Source organism: Amphiura filiformis, chromosome 16 (assembly GCF_039555335.1).
Source record: "Amphiura filiformis chromosome 16, Afil_fr2py, whole genome shotgun sequence".
Taxonomy (NCBI): Eukaryota; Metazoa; Echinodermata; class Ophiuroidea; order Amphilepidida; family Amphiuridae; genus Amphiura; species Amphiura filiformis.
In genome coordinates, this window is record NC_092643.1 from 10,621,811 (window position 1) to 10,642,389 (window position 20,579).

General features: G+C 38.2%; 1 protein-coding gene across 1 annotated transcript; it reads left to right on the forward strand.

The window, feature by feature from the left end:
- Positions 1–839: 839 nt before the first annotated feature.
- Positions 840–7,058, forward strand: LOC140135546 (cytochrome P450 2J4-like). The gene is made up of 3 exons (XM_072157083.1): positions 840–1,280; positions 2,687–3,655; positions 6,327–7,058. The coding sequence occupies exons 1-3, from the start codon at positions 878–880 to the stop codon at positions 6,503–6,505; spliced, it is 1,551 nt and encodes a 516-aa protein (XP_072013184.1). The 5' UTR covers positions 840–877; the 3' UTR covers positions 6,506–7,058.
- Positions 7,059–20,579: the final 13,521 nt, after the last annotated feature.

The following is a 20,579-nucleotide window of genomic DNA, read 5'->3' on the forward strand; positions in this document are numbered from 1 at the left end:
CCCTTAAAACATCCAAAATTGTTTTAAACTTTTTCGGAAAAATTTGATTTGACTTTAATTTCTACAGCAATTGTTCTTCCCCAACTGCTTCGTCTTTGTAAGCGTTTGATGTTTGTTTGTTTTGAAATATTAGGGGATAGCCATCTAGCTTTATTGGCCGTCCGTCAATTTCCTCCATGATTGTTTGTTTGCCTTTTGATGTGCTGTACATGTATAATGTTTGTTATGGAAATCAATGAAGTTCAATAAAGTCAATTAAATGTTGATTTTTACGTGCTTTTCAATGGTGAGATCATTTGGTGCTCGTTAAGTCAGAGGATGATTTGGGTATTACCCAACACCCCCACTGGGTTAACTGTGCAGCAGTTGAGCAGTGTGAGTAACATGACACCACTGCTTTCCTATGCTGCATAGAAGGGTTAAATTTGAATTTGTACAGTTATATTTACATTAAAAACGCTGTGAATATGCTGGTCGATTTCACATTTTACGTTATCTACAAGCTTCTACAGAAGGTGTGAATTATCCTTTAAACACACATCACTTTTGTTCTGAAATCGACTAAGTAATAATGACACACACACAATTTTAAACCAACATCTTTTGCATAGAATTCAATGGGATTTGAAAAGTAAAGTGGCAGTTGAAACTCTAGTGTTAGCACTTTTGCAGTGCATGATGGGGCTTCCTTAAATCATCCTCTGAAGTGAAGTTATGAAAACAATTTTCAAGGCTGTCACACCATGCACGGTCACACTCCTCTCGACACAGTCCTCTCGAAGCATGGAAAATGACCTCTCCATTGTGTTTGTTCATTTGTGTATTATACTGGTCAGTTGACAGTGTAAAATAACATACCCGTGCATACCCGTGCAACATGGCTGTCTTACAAACTCTGTATAGTTATTTGGCAGTACTATTTTTTGATGTTCGTGCTGTGTTAGTCGGTTTGATTGTATTTCTAGTATTGTCATGGATGGTACATGGTTATCTCAATCAGGTGCAAAACCTACCACCCGGTCCCAGAAGCTGGCCCTTAGTAGGCTGCTTGCCTCATCTCATATACATGAATGTAAAGAATAAAAGCAACATTTACGAAATGGTTGAGACTCTGTCCAAGCAGTACGGACCGGTATGTTATTTATCACTTCCTTTCGGCACCAAAATGGTCATGGTTAGCGGATACGAAGCTGTGAATGAGTCGTTGACTTGTCCTGGATTGGGTGAAGATCGACCACCGTTTCCACAAGATAATCCAGATGAACTTCTAAATGGACTTGGTGAGTTTGATGTACATTAGTTTACTATGGGCTGTGCAGGGGAGGGTAAAATAGGAGGGAAGAATTTTTGACAAGCCAAGCCGGGGGTGTGTTTGGGCAAGCAATTTTTAGTACATAGTAGTAGCAATAGCAGGGGCGTAGCCAGTTTTTTTGGTCGGGTGGGGGGGGAAATAAAATTTCGGGGGCACAGACGAAAAAATTACAGTTGCATCATACAATACATAGATCATCGAGCTTCAAAGAAGGCTATATTGAGACAATGTGCGCGAGTAGCGCGCAAAAATTGGGTATTTTACACTATTTTTGCCAATTATCAGGATGAAAATGGCTTTATTATTACAATTTTGTATTTTTCCACTATTTTGGCCCATGATCGGGCTGAATTTTGCCCTTTTCTTTTCCTTTGCCCTCCTGATTTCCTCTTTTATTTTTTGTCAGAGGGGCACTTTTTTCTTTCATTTTTTGTCAGGGGGGCACACTGCCCCCCACTGGCTACGCTACTGAGTAGTGGTAGTAGTAGCAGTAGTAGCAGTAGTAGTAGTAGTAGTAGTAGTAGTAGTAGTAGTAGTAGTAGTAGTAGTAGTAGTAGTAGTAGTAGTAGTAGGCACATCACCTCAAAAATAAGCTCAGCAGAAACACGCTATTTAATGTTTCTACATGAATGAGCTTTATTAAACCATCAAAAATCAAAAACGGAATTGAAATCGGTCAATGCATTGTGATGTAGTGTCAATTTTAAGATGCTCATAAATGGAATGCAAATCTGCCATAATTTTTAAGTATCACAGGTTGAATGCCTATCTTTTCTGACTTCGTCAAAGAAAACATATTTAAAAAATCTATTATTGAAGAATTATAATAAATTAACCAAATATACTATTTTAGCAATTTCGGCCAATCTGCAGAATTAATATGCAAAATTGATGCCAATAGAAAACCGTACATGATATCAGGGTGCGGTTTTTTTGCACACTTATGTATACAAAGTTCTTTCAATTGATAACAAAAATTACACAAAAAGTAATTAATTATGCAAATTAGCTTTTCATTCATCATAAATTTGTCAAGTATGAACATGTTATGATATTGAATAAAGAAACTGCAGTTAATACAAGTATTAGAATTTTAATTTTTTCTGTAAACATGGTATATGTCACCATTGCTCTAAGCCAAATCCAAAAAGTACAAATAAAAATTAATTTGCAATGAGACTTTAAATTAACATTTTGTTATCTGGATTAACATGGGAGGACAAATGGTAAAAGGAACCACCATTCCACTATACCGCGTATACAAAAATGGTGTTAATTGCCTTGGACACACACAATGGCTTAGAGCAATTGGAATATTACTCCCTTTAAAATCACTTTGATAATGTTATGTTTCAATTTATTTCGGTTTTACAGGAGTTCTCATGTCATCGGGAGAACAATGGAAAGAGCATCGCAGGTTTTCCCTCAACGTTCTAAGAGGATTTGGCGTCGGTAAAAGAAGCTTCGAGGATCAGATTGCAACAGAGAGTGCGTATTTGATGAAAGAAATTCAGTCCAGACAAGGTCAACCATTCGAGCCAACCCTTCTCTTCTGTAATGCTGTGTCTAACGTCATATGTTCTGTTGTATTTGGGAAGCGTTTTGAATACGATGATCCAGAATTTAAACATTTACTACATTGGCTAGAGGGAATGCTTGACCAAGATAATCTTGCCAGTTTTGTTTTCCTATTGATGCCAAAATTAGCTCCATATCTGCTGAGGATTCCATTTTTCCCAAAAGGCCCTATGACCTCCTTCCGGAATCTTCGTAGCAAAGTTCAAGATATAGTAGATGAGCACCGACGTACCTTTGATAATGGTAACATGCGAGACTACATCGACGTGTATTTGAGCGAAAGTCAGAGGAAAAATGAACAAGGGGTTCAAACGTATCTCAGCGATGTGGAACTCCGTGCGGTCGTTCAGGACTTCTTTGTGGCTGGTACCGAAACAACATCAACAACATTACGTTGGGCTCTGCTCTACATGATGAAATTTCCCGACGTTCAGAAACGGGTACATGAAGAAATTGACTCAGTAGTAGGTCGAGATCGTCTACCAAGACTTTCTGATAAGCCTGAACTGCCTTACACCCAAGCTGTTATACACGAAATCCAGCGTTTTGGAAGCATTGTCTTTTTAATTCCTCTTCGCTACTCCAAACACGATACAGAGTTTCTTGAATATACCATTCCCAAAGGCTGTATGATGCAAACCAATCTACATAGCGCTACTCGTGATGCGTCAGTTTGGGAGGAACCTGATGTGTTCAAACCAGAACGATTCCTGGACGACAAAGGTCAGGTCGTGAAGCCCTCACAACAAATAGTGTTTGGTGCAGGTATGTAAGATTGCACACCAGTAAATAGGAATCTCCTATACCCGGAAGGAGAAATCAGTGTTTAAAAAGTGAGAAAAGTGCATTGCACTTAGGGGCTGTGCAATAATTATGAGCCATGGGGGAGGGTAAGATTGTGGGGAACAAGAAATTTTTGGCGAGCTGAAAGGGGCGGGGCAATTTTTGGCCAGCCGAGAGGGGGGGGCAAACGATTTTTGGCACACATTCATGGGGCGCCTTTAAATAAAACCCTCTATAAAGGCTTAGGAAAACAGTACGGATGCGTTTTAATATGCAAATTTTCCTGGTCGCTGCGCTCGCAACATATAGCTAGACCATTTAAGGTTTGCAAATTGGGAATTTTGTATGTGTAAAGGGAGGGGGGCAAAGTTTTTTTTGGTGTGCCGAGGGGGTGGGGGAAAGCAATTTTGAAAGGCCGAGAAGGGGGCAAGCGATTTTTGCCGGGCCGTTCGAAAGTTTACCCCCCCCCCGGGTGAAATAATTATTGCATAGCCCCTTAAGGGGGTACTACACCCCTGCCCAATTTTGTGCCTATTTTTGCATTTTTTCTCAAAAATTATAGCGCATTGGGGAAAAGTAAGATATGTATATTATAGGGGCAAGGACTACAGCTACTGCACTGGAAAATTTATTTCAGCACAGACAACTGTTGTGGAGTCAAAAATGAGGAAAACCAATATTTGATCAATAAATCAATAACTACTTGCTTTGAGTTGCTGAATTTTCAGTACAGTAGTTGTAGTCCTTGCCCTATAATATACATATCTTACTTGTCACCAATGTGCTATAATTTTGAGAAAAATGCAAAAATAGGCACAAAATTGACCAGGGGTGTAGTACCCCCTTAAAGCAATATTATAACATTTCCATAAGAAATAGAATTTTATTTTATTTTCACTGTCAGATATCTCTTTTAATTTGGGGCCAAACAGACGAGGCAATACAAAGAAAATCATTATTTAATACCAGCGCATATGTCGCCAATGTGAGCCACTTATTCGAACGTGAGTCATGTCGGTTCTTTTGATATGTCACCACTGCTCGCACGCCATGTACGTACTGTGTTATGCCCATCGTGTACGCGTTCGACTAATAATTATTTTCATTGTATTCATAATAAAACGTCGGTTCCTGCGTTTATTCAAAATCTCGGATTTTGACAAAACTACAGCACCTCTTGATTGTTGCAGGGTATGTTAGTTTACTAAAGTATATAACAACCGTGTAAAAAACAGAATTTTGACAAATATTGAGGGCGTCCTCCTCAGCAAATTTTATACTGTGGCTTTAATGTAATACATTAGAAAAGGCTTAAACCTAATCACGCTTACTGCTGAACTGCTCGCGAACCATGTTGTTTCACATTATTTCTGATTTCTGATTATGTATTATATGATTGATTCGTGTGTTTTAAATGACCTCAGCATGTGTATATTTGGCTGATTTTAGTCGTTTTTAGCTTTAAGTGTAAATTGGCTCAGCATTATTGATGTTTGTGTATTATTATGATTGCTGGTTTCATCCTGTTGTAGATTAAGAATTGATATTAATTTTGATGGGTTTTTATGCTTCTGTAGTTTTTAAGATGTTTGTAGTTCACGGTATTTTTCCTTTTGTGCAGCGCCTAGAGACCTCTTTGTTTTGTGCGCTTTATAAATGTCCATTATTATTATTATTAACTATTAGGCGCTGATTCATATTTAATTCTCATTTAGGTCTGGGTATTAGATTGTCCATGAGCAGGATCCGACTTTTAATGAAGATTTAACTAAGCTTTCAAAATGTGTTACATTTCAGAAACACCAATTGTGAGATGGTGTAAGCTATATGGACTATAGGGTGATCTAGTCGGCATTTTTCAAGTTTTGAAGAACTGAGTAGCTCTCAGGTCAAGAAAATGACGTTTTCACGGACCCTGTTAACTTTGTACACAAAGTCAATGAGGACTATTTACTGGTGTGCACCCTAAAGGTTGCGCTTTGGTCGACCGCAAGCGTCGCTGAATTACCACTTAAAAATTATTCATCTACTATTTCCATGGGCACACCGCTATGGTCCACACCGACATCGCCTGGCTAACAATTACTTTCTCTGCAGAGATACTAAAATCATTACCCGGGATCGATACACGTGAATGTCCATGCACGAGTTTGATATGATACGAAAATCTTTGGATACCGGGGTAGAAAATGATGAATATCTCCCGTAAATGATTTCGTGTCAAGAAACCAGATATGGTTCCTTGCACTTAAATATATATTTTGAACAGATATGATAGTCGTTAGCTTGCGTCTTGAGATAGAAGCTTGCGTCTTGAGTCAGAAACTGAACTAATTCTGATTTATATGTGCCGAATTATATAGCGCAGTGTATAGGCCAATCGTGAAGGTAGTCTAAAAGCATATGACCTATGGCGTGCATGTACCATGCTCGACTCGGCGAGGTCAGTCACCGGTCTAATCGGGGCTATTGTCAGTAGCCTTAGTCAGATGTCCTTCTGCCCATTATGCGACTCAAAATGGCCATGCGTGGCGGTGGATTCAACCTACCATGGCGATGAAGATATCGGGGCGATGACACTGTGTGGTCTTGACATGAGATATCAGGATTTATTTTATTGTATGTATAATCAAGTGTTAATTGTTCATTTCAGGTAAACACGCATGTCTGGGAGAACAGTTAGCCCGTATGGAACTCTTCATCTTTTACACGCATCTGATGCATCGATTTAGCTTCAAGAAAGTCACAGAGGGAGAAAGCTTGAATATTCAACCTAAACCAGCAGCAGTGTTAACACCATATCCCTACAAGATTTCTGCTATTGTGCGTTAATATGGTTTTTTATTCGCGTTAAGGGGATTTTAATTCATAATAATAATAATAATAATAATAATAATAATAATAATAATAATAATAATAATAATAATAATAAGTTGCAGGTTTCGAGTACTGCACTCTATATTTATTTGAAATCATTTTGAAGCAACCACTGTAAAATGTCAATATCGTACTTCAGAAAATAATAAAATTTTACAATTATATATTAAATCCTTTAAAAAAGATCAACTTCAACCGATGTTTTAACTGCTTTTTACAAACGTAATCGGCCTTTTGACCCCCTCCCTCCCTAACGAAAGGACTTTCGTTTATAGGGCTTCATCGAACTTTTGGGTTGTTCCCTAATTGTGTACTGTAGTTAAAATCATTGAAATCCGTATTTTTAGATCATCTCCTGACGTGCATCCCAGCACCTTAAACGTGACGGAATGTCACAAATAATTAATCATCAAGTAATGAATTAGAAAAGATTGTCTTAGCTATCACAGTCTTATAACTACGTTTAACAGACCAAATCATTGCTTACACATGTTCATCATTTTTTTTAAATAATCAGAATCAGAATCCTTGGCGTATAACTAACAGCCATAATGACATAGCAAATTACAATTTACAAAAAAAAAAACATTTTTCTGCAATTCAATGAATGAAATCAATGGGTTTACACTAATTTCTTGGACAGCGCATGGCGTACATCCAATTTTAGACTCAAACTTACATCCAAATTCAGAAACAAACTTCTTGGACAACGCACAAGCATACATCCAAATTAGATACAAACTTTCTTAAATCATCAAGTTATTCAACATAAATAATGGGCAGAATGAATAAAATCAATGGGTTTTACACCAACTTCTTGGACAGCGCATGGCGCACATCCAATTTTAAACATAACTTCTTTGGGCAGCGTACAATCATACATCCAAATTTAAAAAACAAACTTCTTGGACAGCGTACAAGCATACATCCAAGCTCAGATACAAACTTCTAGACAGCGTACAGGCGTACATCTAAGTTCAGATAGTGCTTAGGTACTCTTTAGCTCTGATTTAAGACCTTATTTGATGAAATTGTTTGAGAATTAAAAAAAACGGTGATCTAAAACCTAACGAAGAAACAAAATCAAAAGTTGCACGTGTGTGTTCTAATCAATGAAAGCACCGCGCTAGTTTTAACGTGCTAATCAATGAAAGCACGGCACTAGTTCTCTTGTTCGCGAACGCTTTGTGTACAAATCAATAGGGCATGGAGCAAACTGCAACTTTTATATTGGCATCCTCCTTGGGTTCTTGAATCGCAGTGTCTTTATTTCTTGCACAATTTCAACAAATGAGCTCTTAAATTTAAGCTAAACGATGCAACTATTAGCTGCTGGTTTCAATTATGACATATCTGTCTTTATTGAGGGTATACAGGGGGTGAACATAACTGGTACCTTAATTCTTTGGATTACTTTATTATTATTATTAACCAACACTTATATGGCGCTCTAAACAATAAGCACAGCGCCTTACAAAAATATACAGGCAAAAATGAAGCAAGAAACAAATACAACCAACATTAATACAAATGTGTTTTAAGCAAACGCTTGAAAGCAGGCACAGACACCGCCTCCCTCAACTGGATAGGCAACTCATTCCAGAGCCGTGGCGTGGAGAGGCAACAGCAAACGAATGATCACCAGCTCTCTTATTCGATCGTGGAACCAAGAGCCTTGTTGTATCTGAAGAGGAGCGGAGTCTGGGCCTATTTTCGCGCGTTACCGTGTCGCTGAACAAGGTAAGCAGGTCACATACATATGGTGGAGCGACATTCATCAAACACTTATAGTAGGCATGTCCACTAAAAATTGAAGTACTTTTAAATTGATTCAGACCTAACTTATTGGATGGGAATTGATGAAAGAAACATTTTGGCGTTTAAATAATCTTAATCGGACGTTTCATTCCAGAGATATGGCCTTTCGAGTGTCACGGTTTTATATAGGGCTGCTAGAACATGTTAAAAAGTTAAAGTCCAAAAAGGAATACTAACAGAAAGTGCAACTTTAAGGTACTTTTTCTTAATGTATTTATTAACTATCTTATCTGGAACATTATATTTGCTTATAACAACATGAAAATAAGATCATCCTGAAAATTTAATCGATTTTGTTGACATACAACAAAAACTATAAGACCTCAAAACCCATGGTTTGTTTGTTGAAACCTCAAGCATGATCATAGATGGCCGCCATGGAAAATATCTCCATAGAGGAGATGAACAATAAGTGCATTATTTCAAATGAAAAGCGGTAGTCTTAAACATTGTTCAATCTTTTAAAGTCAGCACATTTTATCTTCAAAAATTATTATATTTCATCATTGCATAAGTTTGGTAACATTAATCACTACCAATTTTGAGAAATTTGCTCCAACTCAAAGGTTATCTTTACCACATTGAGCAATACACTGTGTGCATGGAAGCCATGATGGTCCCCGGTTTTTATACTCCCTATGAAATGGACATGATAGTGAGAAGTGCACGGGGAAGTGCATGATTTGAGATGGGCCGCGGTAGGCTTAAACATTCTTAAATTTCTTAACATCCTACACATTTTGTCTTCATAAATAGTTAAATTTTATGAGTATGTAAGTTTGCTTGTCTGATTCACTCCAAATTCGGAGATAATTGCGTTTGAACACCTGATGCACGGAATGGTGTCACTTCAACCTGTTGTAGTTCTCATCTCATTAAATTTTTCATTAAAAAGTTGATCTCTTCATGCAGGAAGGTCCTCTCTATTTACTGACCAAACAGGAAAAAGTTTGGTGAATGTTTTCTGGTGGAATCAGGAATTTCTTGAAACACCCTGATATAGGCCTACATTTGGATCAAAACAAGTATGTACGCCATTTAACATGCCTGGGATTTCTTGTATCGATCAGTTTCTCCATAGACAATACGTGTGTGAGTGCACGCACACAGTAAATGAAAAATCGTTCTAGTGGAAACTGTATTGAGAGTGGGCATCCCTACTTATAGACATACAACAATATTTTAAACTGTATTCTGTCTTTCACTTGAAGCCAAAGCAAGGAATTCAGGAGATCCGCAGAGCACCTGTCCCGTCCACAAGCAAAAACTAGCCTGGCCGCCTTATTCTGGACACGTTGTAACCGTTTGAGCAAGGGGGTGACACTAAATTCACGGTTGTTCTATTAGCAACGCAAAATCTATGAAAAATTCAGCTGGTTTACTAGCTAGAAAGTGAGGCCAGTTATCGATCCGTTATAGCTCGTTATGAATAATTCATGTTCGACCCCTTGGATCATGTTAATTGAGTTTGGCAAATAACAACGTTGTTAGTTTTGCGAACTTTGCCTGTTCAATGAGAGTATAGCGCGCCCCAATACATCTGGGCGCAAAACAGGCGAAAACGATCCAGTTTAATGAAATGGCGGACGGGTATTCCCATCAGGCACCAGTTATATGTTTTTTCAAAGAAAGTCTACTAATTTGATATGAAATGACATTTTGCAATAGCAAAGTCAAAATTAGGACTTGCTGTCAATAATATGAAGGAAATATGTGACAGAGGCAAGGTGAGAAATACAAGTAGTATTTAAGTTATAATAACCTTTGATACCCGACCTGACCTTCCATCATGGCGCCTTATTCGTCTTTATGTATTTCTATTATGCTCTCAAGTAAAATAAAATACCAATCTGCTCTGAGCAGACAATGTTACTTGGCTCCCAGCACGAATTATTGATTTTATACGGAAGTAAAGAAATGCACAGTGTATGTGCATGATGTGCAAGCATACTCCAAATATTTACGGTAAATCTGAATAGTGGTCACATGTTAACATATCATGTGTTCGGGAAATCACGTGGCAACATTTTAAGATTTCAGGCTTGTTTACTAGTTAATTGCCATTTGTACTCTTTATTATTTATCTTTGTTAATTAACATATATTTTAAATGCTGATAAATCGTGGTTGGCTACACATGATATCTGTTAAATTCAATGTTTTATGAATATAATTCTACCACGCAGAGGGGGTCACGCAGCAGAATTTCACATCACCTGACTTAGCTACATTTCGAAGCTCTGCTCTTCAAATTCATGTAAATTTCAAAGTTTATACATTTAATATATTTAATATGATACTAATTTTTTGTCATAACCAACTGGTACACGAAATATACTAGCTTATTACCTATACAGAAAGGTGATTATCAGCCTTCACTCAGCAAATTGACATGCCCGGCATATGCAGCCATTCTCCGTCTGGATAACCTGACTGTCGCCCTCAATACGTCTGGGCGCAAATTTAAATAACAATACGCTATTTACATATCAATGTGGCCTCATGCTAATTAAAGCTGCCCCATCCAGGAGTTCATCTATGGTTTGAGGTCGGCTTCACGAGCACCAAACAAAAGAGAATTAGCATAGTCTATGCGGGACAGGACAAGTGCTCTAACGGCATGATGGCAGGCTTCCTGAGTAATAAAACGGCGTATGCGCCACAGATTGCGAATGTGGAAATTGATATACTGCGCCAATAAAGTATCCTTACACTTGGAAAAATAATCACAATTTCCAAACTGAACAATATTGGAGTAAATTTGAATCCAATGTGACTTCAAGAAGTAAAGTTACAATCATTTGATTAGACGAAGGTCCAGTTTCAAAAGTGACAAACTGGCCTATTCAAAACTCCACAGACCACAAATCTGGTTTGAGAGTGGTGAATGGCTAATTTATGGGTTTGGCTTTTAATTCAAAACAAAAGGAACAAAAGAAAACTGAAACCAAAGAACTGACAAATAAAATGAAAGTTATGAAAAGTACAGAGAAGTAAACACTGAAATAAAAACTGCTTTAAATAACGTTTCATTGAAGAAACTGTGTTGTCTCTTTGTTGCGCTTGTTAGAATCTTTTTGCACCTTGTAGGCCAGTTTGTCACTTTTAAAACTGGACCTTCGTCTATTCAACTTTACTTCTTGAGGTCACATTGGATTCAATGTGGTGTCATAATGTACAGGGTTAGATCTATTAAAAAAACAAATTATTTACCCCAATATTGTTCGGTTTTGAAATTGTGAAATTTTTCCAAGTGTAAGGATACTTTATTGGCGCAGTATAGTTTTACACAGGGTACTAATATGGATGGACATGTTCATTGAACCATCAAAAGTTACACCCAGGTTCTTAACAGAGATTGAAGGCTCAATTGTTTTACCATCAAGCTTCAGTTGGATAACAGACACCAAATTTAACACTCTAGGGCCAACAACAACAAAAAACTCAGTTTTTTCTTGGTTCAATTGCAGTTTGTTTTGCAACATCCACATATTAAGATCAGATATGCAATTGGTAATACGATCCATTGTCCGTTCACACTCCCCGGGGATTTTATGATCAAAAGCAGCATATAATTGGATGTCATCTGCGTAGCAGTGAAAACTAATATGACGGCGAATTATATCCCCTATTGGTGAATATAAAACCTTGAGGACCTATGATAGGCCCTTGAGGCAGAGAATAAGTGAGGACGTGTTCATTGGATAAGGCATTCTTTATGGAAACCCTGATGGTACGGTTTTCAAAATAAGATCGAAACCAGGAAACAACATAATCACACATTCCAAACCTGTCTCTAAGCCTCTGAAGGAGAAAGTGGTGCCAACAGTACAGTCTTGCTGTCGTCAACGTACTGGAGAAAGTCGCTCTTCACCTTGAGCAGAGCAGTTTCCGTGCTATGAAACTTTTTGTAGGAAGACTGATTTCTTTCGCCCAGATCATTCCTGTCTATATGGTTACCTACTTGACATGACGCCGCTTTCTCGATGACCTTTGACAAGAACTTGATATTGGCCACGGGCCTATAGTGTTTAAGAATGTTATGATCAAGGTTTGATTTCTTTAGAACAGGTGTTATTATAGATTCCTTAAGAGTGTCAGGGAATGTTCCAGAAAACAGAGAACTGTTAACAACATTGGTTATTATAGGTAGTAAAATAGCCAAATTGTTCTTGACTAGCCAGGTGGGCAGTGTGTCCAAAGAGCAGGTCTTACTGGGGAAATTCATAATGATCTTCTCAACATCACCTGTTTCTAGGGATTCAAAGCCATGCATACTTGTACAAATAACTTGATTAGGATCAGTGATGTTTCCCTGATCAACAGTGTCGTTTGTGACAAAATCAACATTAGCTCTGATTTTCTCAACTTTGGATATAAAGAAAGTCATCCGCCAGTTCTTTTTCAGATTTGGATTCCAAAGCAGGAAGAGCCTTTGTTGATTTATTCACAAGTCCATTGATTGTTGCATACATATCCTTTGCGTTTGCGTTGGAAAATGTATCCGAAAAGTACTCAGTTTTAGCTGTGACGATTAATGTATTAACAAGTTCTTTCTGGGTCTGAAAAGCATCATGATCTTCTACCTTCCGACTTTTCCGCCACTTTCGTTCAAGTCGTCTGCGCTCGCGTCTCTGGATATGGACATTCTCATTGTACCAAGGTAACTGCGGCCTAATGGTACGCTCTTTAGTAACGACTGGACACACTTCATCGAGGACAGATGACGTTATAGTCTCATAAGCCTCTTCCAAGACATTGGGGTCGTCAGATTCGTAGGGGAATCAACCAAGCGATCAATAAGTAGTTGATTGAACAAAACAGGGTCCAGTTTCCTATAAGGACGAGAACTTGTAACAATCTTCAACGGAGGTCGTTTTGCACACTTAACAATGCAAGTTATTATGTGGTGATCGGAGTAAACTCAGGATGGACGCCGTGTACTTGAATAAGATCATCATTTTGCCTTGTAATAAGTAAATCAAGGATATGATTCGACTTGTGGGTGGGTTTGTCAATAAACTGACAAAAACCAGTGGTCATTGAGATATCATTAAACCTCTTTGTGTCCCACTTGTCAGGCCTATCCATATGTACGTTAAAATCACCGATAAGCACAAGCGATGCTGGAACAATACACACTTTATCAAGAAACATTTCAATGTCATCCAAAAATTCAGAAGTTTTAAGACCGTTAACTCTGGATGGTGGAGGATGATATATAACAATGAACTGGATTGAGTTTTTTAATGTGACAGCGTAATGTTCAAAATTCACGTAGTTGAAACCTGTGTGGTAAATGATCAGATTGAGTGTCTTTTTGTACAAAACGCCAATCCCACCTCCATCTCGGCCACCCCCTCTTGGGGAATTCAAAACCTCATAACCAGTGGGTTTACACTCGTCAGTTACGACCAAGTCATTTTCAGCAAGCCAAGTTTCGGTAATGAACATTATATCGAATAATACATAATAAACTATTATTCAAGAACCCAAGGAGGATGCCAATATAAAAGTTGCAGTTTGCTCCATTGCATTCCCTATTGATTTGTACACAAAGCGTTCGCGAACAAGAGAACCAGTACCGTACGTGCTTTCATTGATTAGCACGTTAAAACTAGCGTCGTGCTTTCATTGATTAGAACACACAAGTGCAACTTTTGATTTCGTTTCTTCGTTAGGTTTTAGATCACGGTTGTTTTTAATTCTCCACCAATTTCATCAAATAAGGTTTTAAACTGGAGCTAAAGAGTACATATGCAATAATTATTTACTTCGAATGGAGTTAAACTTGTTTTTGCCATATATATGCCCTTCTGAGAGAGGCACAGTGTGGGTTCAGGAGTTCCAGAGGCACCTCATATGCGGTATTTACAGTACGCCAAATCTTTGAAAAGGCTAAAGAAAGACACATTCCAATACACTGGAACTTTGTAGACTTCAAAGCTGCATTTGACACCATATGGAGGGAGGCCCTTTGGAAATGATCAATGTTCAATGTTCAATTTATTTCACCGAAAATACATAACATGATAAATATACAAAACAGTTCATTGGTAGGAAAACCAAAAGAGAGCAGAGCTCGTTAAAATTGGCCACCTTGAGATTTCATAAATATGCATTAATGTAACATGAAACCTTGCTACAAACAGTGGACAGGACAAAGTGCAGACAAACAGGACGAGACAGGTGCAAACAGAGTATTGCTGGCATGTGATGGCAAAATAATTCACATAATTAATGATCAACTGGAAGAATATAATATTAACATGATTAATACCGAGACAATAAATGTAACTTAAACCCTTTCTTAAAAACAAGTATTGACTTAGTATTTTTCAACTCCTGATCAATCGAATTCCAAAGCAAAGGACCCTGTCTTCTGATAGTGTTCCTTGCTAAATCATATTTAAAATTATAAGGACGATACAGTAAAGAATTGCGAGTAGGATAATTGTGAATGTATCTGTTTTGAACAAAGTAATCTGAAAAAGTACCAGGAAGGTTGCAGTGAGAGTAATTATACATAAATAAACCAAGCGTTAATCAGTAGGAGTAGACACCGAAGTGGTGAACTTAATTGCAAAACTGTATGAGCAAACCAAATGCTCGGTCGTGGTAAATGGAAAGATCACCGATTGGTTTTGGAAGTCCTAGTTGGTGTTAGACAAGGATGTCTTCTCTCACCATGCCTCATGAATCTATATCTGGAGTTTGTCATAAAGGACATCCAAAATCTAGGCTCTGGTGTGCAGATGGGTGATATGTGCATTAACAACGTCCGATATGCAGATGACGCCACACTCATGGATATGACTTTGAGAACCTGCAAATCTCCACTAATGAATTGGAAAAAGCATGCAGCAGCTGGGGAATGAAAATTAAGCGATCCAAACGATATAATGCTGAACAAAATGCCCATTGACAAAAGTAAATAACTTCTTCTTTCTGGGAAGTATATGTATTCCCTCAGTAGTTGGCAGCCTGGGCATTTGGTAGATTAAAAATACCATCTGGTCTAACCGATGACATCGATCACCAGATCACTGAAAGTTAAGGATCTACCAGTCGCTCATCCTCCCTATTGCCACCTATGGGTCAGAATCCTGGGCTTTACGTGAATCCGATCGGCACAGACTGGATGTTTTTGAAATGTGATGCCTTAGGGCAATGCTTGGAGTACGTTTCCCTACTTGATACAATCTGCAACAATTCCATCAGACAGAGTCTCAACATAATTAGCTCCAGCAACGATGTTATCTGCCGGAGACGTTTAAAATGGGCTGGGCATATCTTCAGGATGCCTCAACATCGGCTCCCGGCATCGGCTTCCCTACCAAGCCTACATTAACGACTTCAGCAAGAAAAGACCACCAGGTCGTCCACCAACCAGATGTCGTGCCATTGCACTAATATTGCCGCCTATAGAGGTACAGTGACGGTACCGCGCAGCTATCCCAGCAAACACAAAACGTTTTGCAGAAAAGAATTATAATAATTATGTAAAGGCTATACGATGCTTTAAAAACATTTTTAGTGAAAACTTGATGCAAAACATTCTACTATAATATGAGTTGACAAAATATTTTGCAAATTTTCCCAAAATCTATTTTTACAATACCATTTTTAAAATGTTCTAATAGTGTTTTTTTTCATAAATTATGAGCTTTATATTTATAACCCGATATTTAAATGTTATTAAAACGTTTTTAATAAAACAAAAACGTGTTAATAAACATTGGGCCACGCTGGGGTGCGCGAGGGGTGTTTCCCCCCTCGCAGTCAGAAAATTGTGCAAAATATGGGTCACAAAGACCCATTTTCCATCTATTTTATCACAATTAACTTCACCTAGGATTATTGGGGGGGGGGGGCTGAAAGGTATTCTAGCCGCCGCACCAAAATTATTGAGGGGGCTGAGCCCCCTCAAGCCCCCCGGTTTCTAAGCCTATGATAAAAATGTTTGTCCTTGGACTTCATTGGTACTTAAAGTGGAAGCCCCACTGTTGGTTCAAGTTCTTTAGGGAATTTAGTCAAGGTTAAATTGTATCCATGTAAATTCTGTTCTGTCTGTCATCAAAGTATTAAACAGGTGTAAGTCAGTTCTTCTGTGGTGAACTGGCCAAGCGGAGGTTCCTGCTCTGCCTGTTTAAGAGTACCCATGTGGGTCACAGTACACATATTTATAGAATCACAATGTTCACACACTGGTAGTGTACCTCGGTATTGGAATCTGGTATAGTTGTATGGGATGAGTAAGAACTTCGATTATTGTGTGTGTTTATTTTTGTTTTTATATGTCTTCCATTTATACCCAGGTATGAAACAATATAATGTTCTGCTATTACCATGTTTACATTGAAATTAAACTCCACGTGTTATGTTTTTATTAACAGAAAAAAATCCAAACATTCATTGTATTTTTATTTTGGCGCAGCATTGACTGTAAGTTTTAGTTGACTTGCAAATTTTTAATACTAATAGAACACATTGCTTTAAAACGCGTTAAAACGTGACTACATGCTGAACTATTCAAAAACACACACCTCTGACAAAGCAGGTTCAAGGCCCCGGTTCAAGGTAAATGCTGAATCGTATTAAACTTGTGTAGATATGCAAAGATAAAGCTACACGTTCAGCACGAATTCTAGAAATTTCTAGCATACGTTTACATTCAAAAGGTACACAAGTTCAAGCTGACAATGAAGTTTGGAAAGGTCATTTATATACTATTAAAGGTTCAATGAGCAAAGGTCGACTGTATGTGTAGTAATAATAGTGTTATAACTTATAGTACACACACTGTTTTCCAATATTTTTTGAATAATCGGAAGCATGCTTAACTTCCTGCGCTTTTAATAGTTTCCGGTCGTTGTTTAAAGGTACACTAAACCTGATGTATGTGTATTAACCATTTGGTGGTATCTAGGTGACGCAGGTACAAAAAAGCACTGTAGGAGGTAGGTGAGTTCATTGTTAAATTTCAACATGGCATGTGAATAAAAACATAATCAATGAAGCCACAAAAGTTGACAAATATTAATAAAGTAGGACCTGTAAAATCGGGTTGTTTTTATTGTTTTTTCAAGTTTTACTGACAAACATAAAAGATTGATATGAACGTCAAAGTGATTGTATTTCGCTTGTTGAGCACAACATTGAGGGACAATAAGTGAAAGTTGGAAGAAATTTAATCAGAGTCAGGAATTGAAATCGATGCTGTGATGGCAAAAGCAATGAATTATCGTAAGTAGCTTATGCATCAGCCTATACAGACGTACTTTGATTGCCAAAAGCGATTCAGTTACAGCGCTATTACTGAATACGTCCAGCGTGCAGTTAGTGCATTAACAAATTCGGTACATGCAGTAGTAGCTCTAGTAGTTTTGGCACTTTTAAAACTTGAGTGCTGTGCATGGTAATCAATTTGATCATGAAGCTTAAAGTACAACGGTTGATTTATACCAACAAAGCGCTATATTCGGCGTAGAAGTGACGTAATAATCGGATTAACTACCATAGCAATAGTTGGATACAATTTTTGAATAGATCGCCCTGCACTACAACTGTGTATGTCTGCAAACAATAAGGGAGGGCGAGATGTCTGGGATAATACGATCTGCGTGGGTTCGAGCCTTGGGCTTGCCTTTGGTGCCCCATACACTACGTGGTTCGGAAAGTCACGTAAAGCTGGTGGTCCCGTGTACAGGAAGAGTCAAATCCTGTGCACGTTAAGTGTCAGAGCTATTCGAAAAGAGAAGGGGGCCATCCCCGGTTCTGATATCTCTATAATCACTTCCTCTAAGTTCCAGAGGACTTCCAGTTTAGCTCAAAATGAGCTGCTATAGACCACTTGACATCACTGTTTATCAACAAAGGCGAGGGACTCGTCTATCGATATGCTCGAACGAGCCACTACACTGATCAATGGCTTTCTTGTCACTGTATGAAATGTGGCGGGCGATTTAAAATGCACGTGCCCTTAGCAGACTATGATGCGTACGCACACTGCAGGGCAAAGAACAATGTAAATTGTCATAATGCGCATGCATACTGCCGGGCAATGACGTCACATGCCAAGTGGTCTATAGGAAGTATAAGAAAGGAAAGGAAAGGACATCGTTTTATCTTTTCAGTTTCGGTTTCAGTTTTCGGTTTCGGATCTCATTGTTATTTTGAAGTGTTAGCATGGTACGTGTGAACAATCCCTTTATCCCTATTCTTTTGTTGCCTACTGAAAAGTTGAACGAAGATAATTTCGGTTTTCGGTTTGGGGAGTTATGTTAATTTCTGAAATGAAAACGTGAGATGAGAGGGTTGGTGCTAATCTAGACAATTAAGTGTCTAAATTTTACGGTCGTAAATTCGCGATAAGTTGTACGGCTTCAATCAGGGAAGTGCCACTGCTTCAATTGACTTGTGTTTGGTGTATAGGTACTTCCGCCTAGGCGGGAGTGACTCGCGAAAATAGCCTAGCATTGAAATACATACTAAACCATGTTGCCAAGTTATAAGCAAAAGTCTTTCATATTGGCGATGAAACGAGCGTCTGAAATAGCCAAATATCTCGCTCCTGCCAAGCACAAGTCCGAAACACCATCAGTCCGAACCACCGTCAGTCCGAATTGCTAACCCTAACGCTAACCCTAACCCTAAGGCACAATATCGTTTTGCTCCTGTGGCGCTATCGGTGCCCGAAGAGGTATCGATGGCACATTTTATCGTGCCCTGAACATTTGTACAGTGCATTCGTTTTTTATTTAAATGAAAAACAATAACACTATGCAACTGTTAATTACTATGCTTGATATAATTTATTACATCTCCAGGGAGTGATATTAAAAGCCATCGGTACCTAACCGGACATCGATAGCTCTATATACAATTTTCGTAATTGGCCACTTCGGCGCCGTTGGTGGCGTTTGGCACGTTAATTTGCTAAGTAACTATAAGGACTATCTAGCTGAGACTTGGTACGTACAAGTCAAATAGAAGTATGTTACGTTTAGCATTTAGCTCATTTTAATCTGCATAATTAATTAGGGATAATTTCTTGAAAAATAAAATGAACTCTAATAGCCTCTAATTATTTATACCGATTAAAATGAGCAAAACGCTAAACGTAATATACTTCTATTTGACATATTCATATTAACTCCCAATACGCCGATGATTTTGCTCAACAGAAAACCAGAACCAGGATCTGACCTAATGCAGATACTTGATACTATAACGTCCAGGCTAAAAACTGTTGTGGAAAGTTAATGGTGGCTGGCAAGAACTATCACGCTTGAGAGGATACGATGTTTTACACCAATGCTTACTTCTCCAGGTAACCAGTCACAGTTGAATGATTTCATAGGCGTAGATTCCGGGGGGATGGCGAGATAAATCCCTCCAATATTTTGCCAGGAGGGATCGTACAATCATCCCCGCCCCCAATGTTGACGGCTGTATTTGGGTTTATGATAAAATTTACCTCATATCAACCTATTTTAGGCACAAACGCGCGAATTTATTCCACTTTTGCACCATATCTCAACAGTTTAGCTTTTAAATGGCAAAATGTTTCGCGCGCTTCGCATTTGTACCATATACTTATCCTGTCATATATAACCTGTCAATGTCAAACCTGTTCAATTCGCCACAGTGGCAAAAACAAAACTAAAAAATCACTTTTTCTTGAAAAATGACCCACCCCCGATTTCAGATTTAGGTTGAGACTTGTTTTTGAGAAATTCACACAAAATCGCATGGCTATACATGTATAGTGCTGCGCAGGAAAAAGAAGCACGTTTTTCTATCGCGATGGAAAATCTCAGCCCAGTAAAATAATCGATCTCAATGGGCGACACAACGAGTGACATAATATATGTTAATACGTTCTTTACACAATGGTACACAAACCTGTTCAAATAGTGGCGAAAACAACGCTCAGAAGTCACTTTCTCTTTAATTACACTCCCCAAGATTTCAGATTTAGGTTGAGGCATATTTTTCTAGAAATTCAAATTCACAGAAAATTGCCTGACGATAGTATTTCTGAGCGAAAGTAAAGCACTTTTCGCTAACGCTTTAGATTATCTACACAGACATCGGGCATAGAAACGGTGGTCATACCAACGCCCAAAAGTCCCTTTCTCTTAAATTACACTCTTCTAGATTTATATTGAGCCATATTTTCTAGAAATTCACAGAAAATTGCATCACGA

Coding starts and splice junctions, on each gene's coding strand:
- LOC140135546 (XM_072157083.1), top strand. CDS start 878: ATGGCTGTCTTACAAACTCTGTATAGTTATTTGGCAGTACTATTTTTT. Junction 1,281..2,686: donor TGAACTTCTAAATGGACTTG/GTGAGTTTGATG, acceptor TCGGTTTTACAG/GAGTTCTCATGTCATCGGGA. Junction 3,656..6,326: donor ACAAATAGTGTTTGGTGCAG/GTATGTAAGATT, acceptor TGTTCATTTCAG/GTAAACACGCATGTCTGGGA.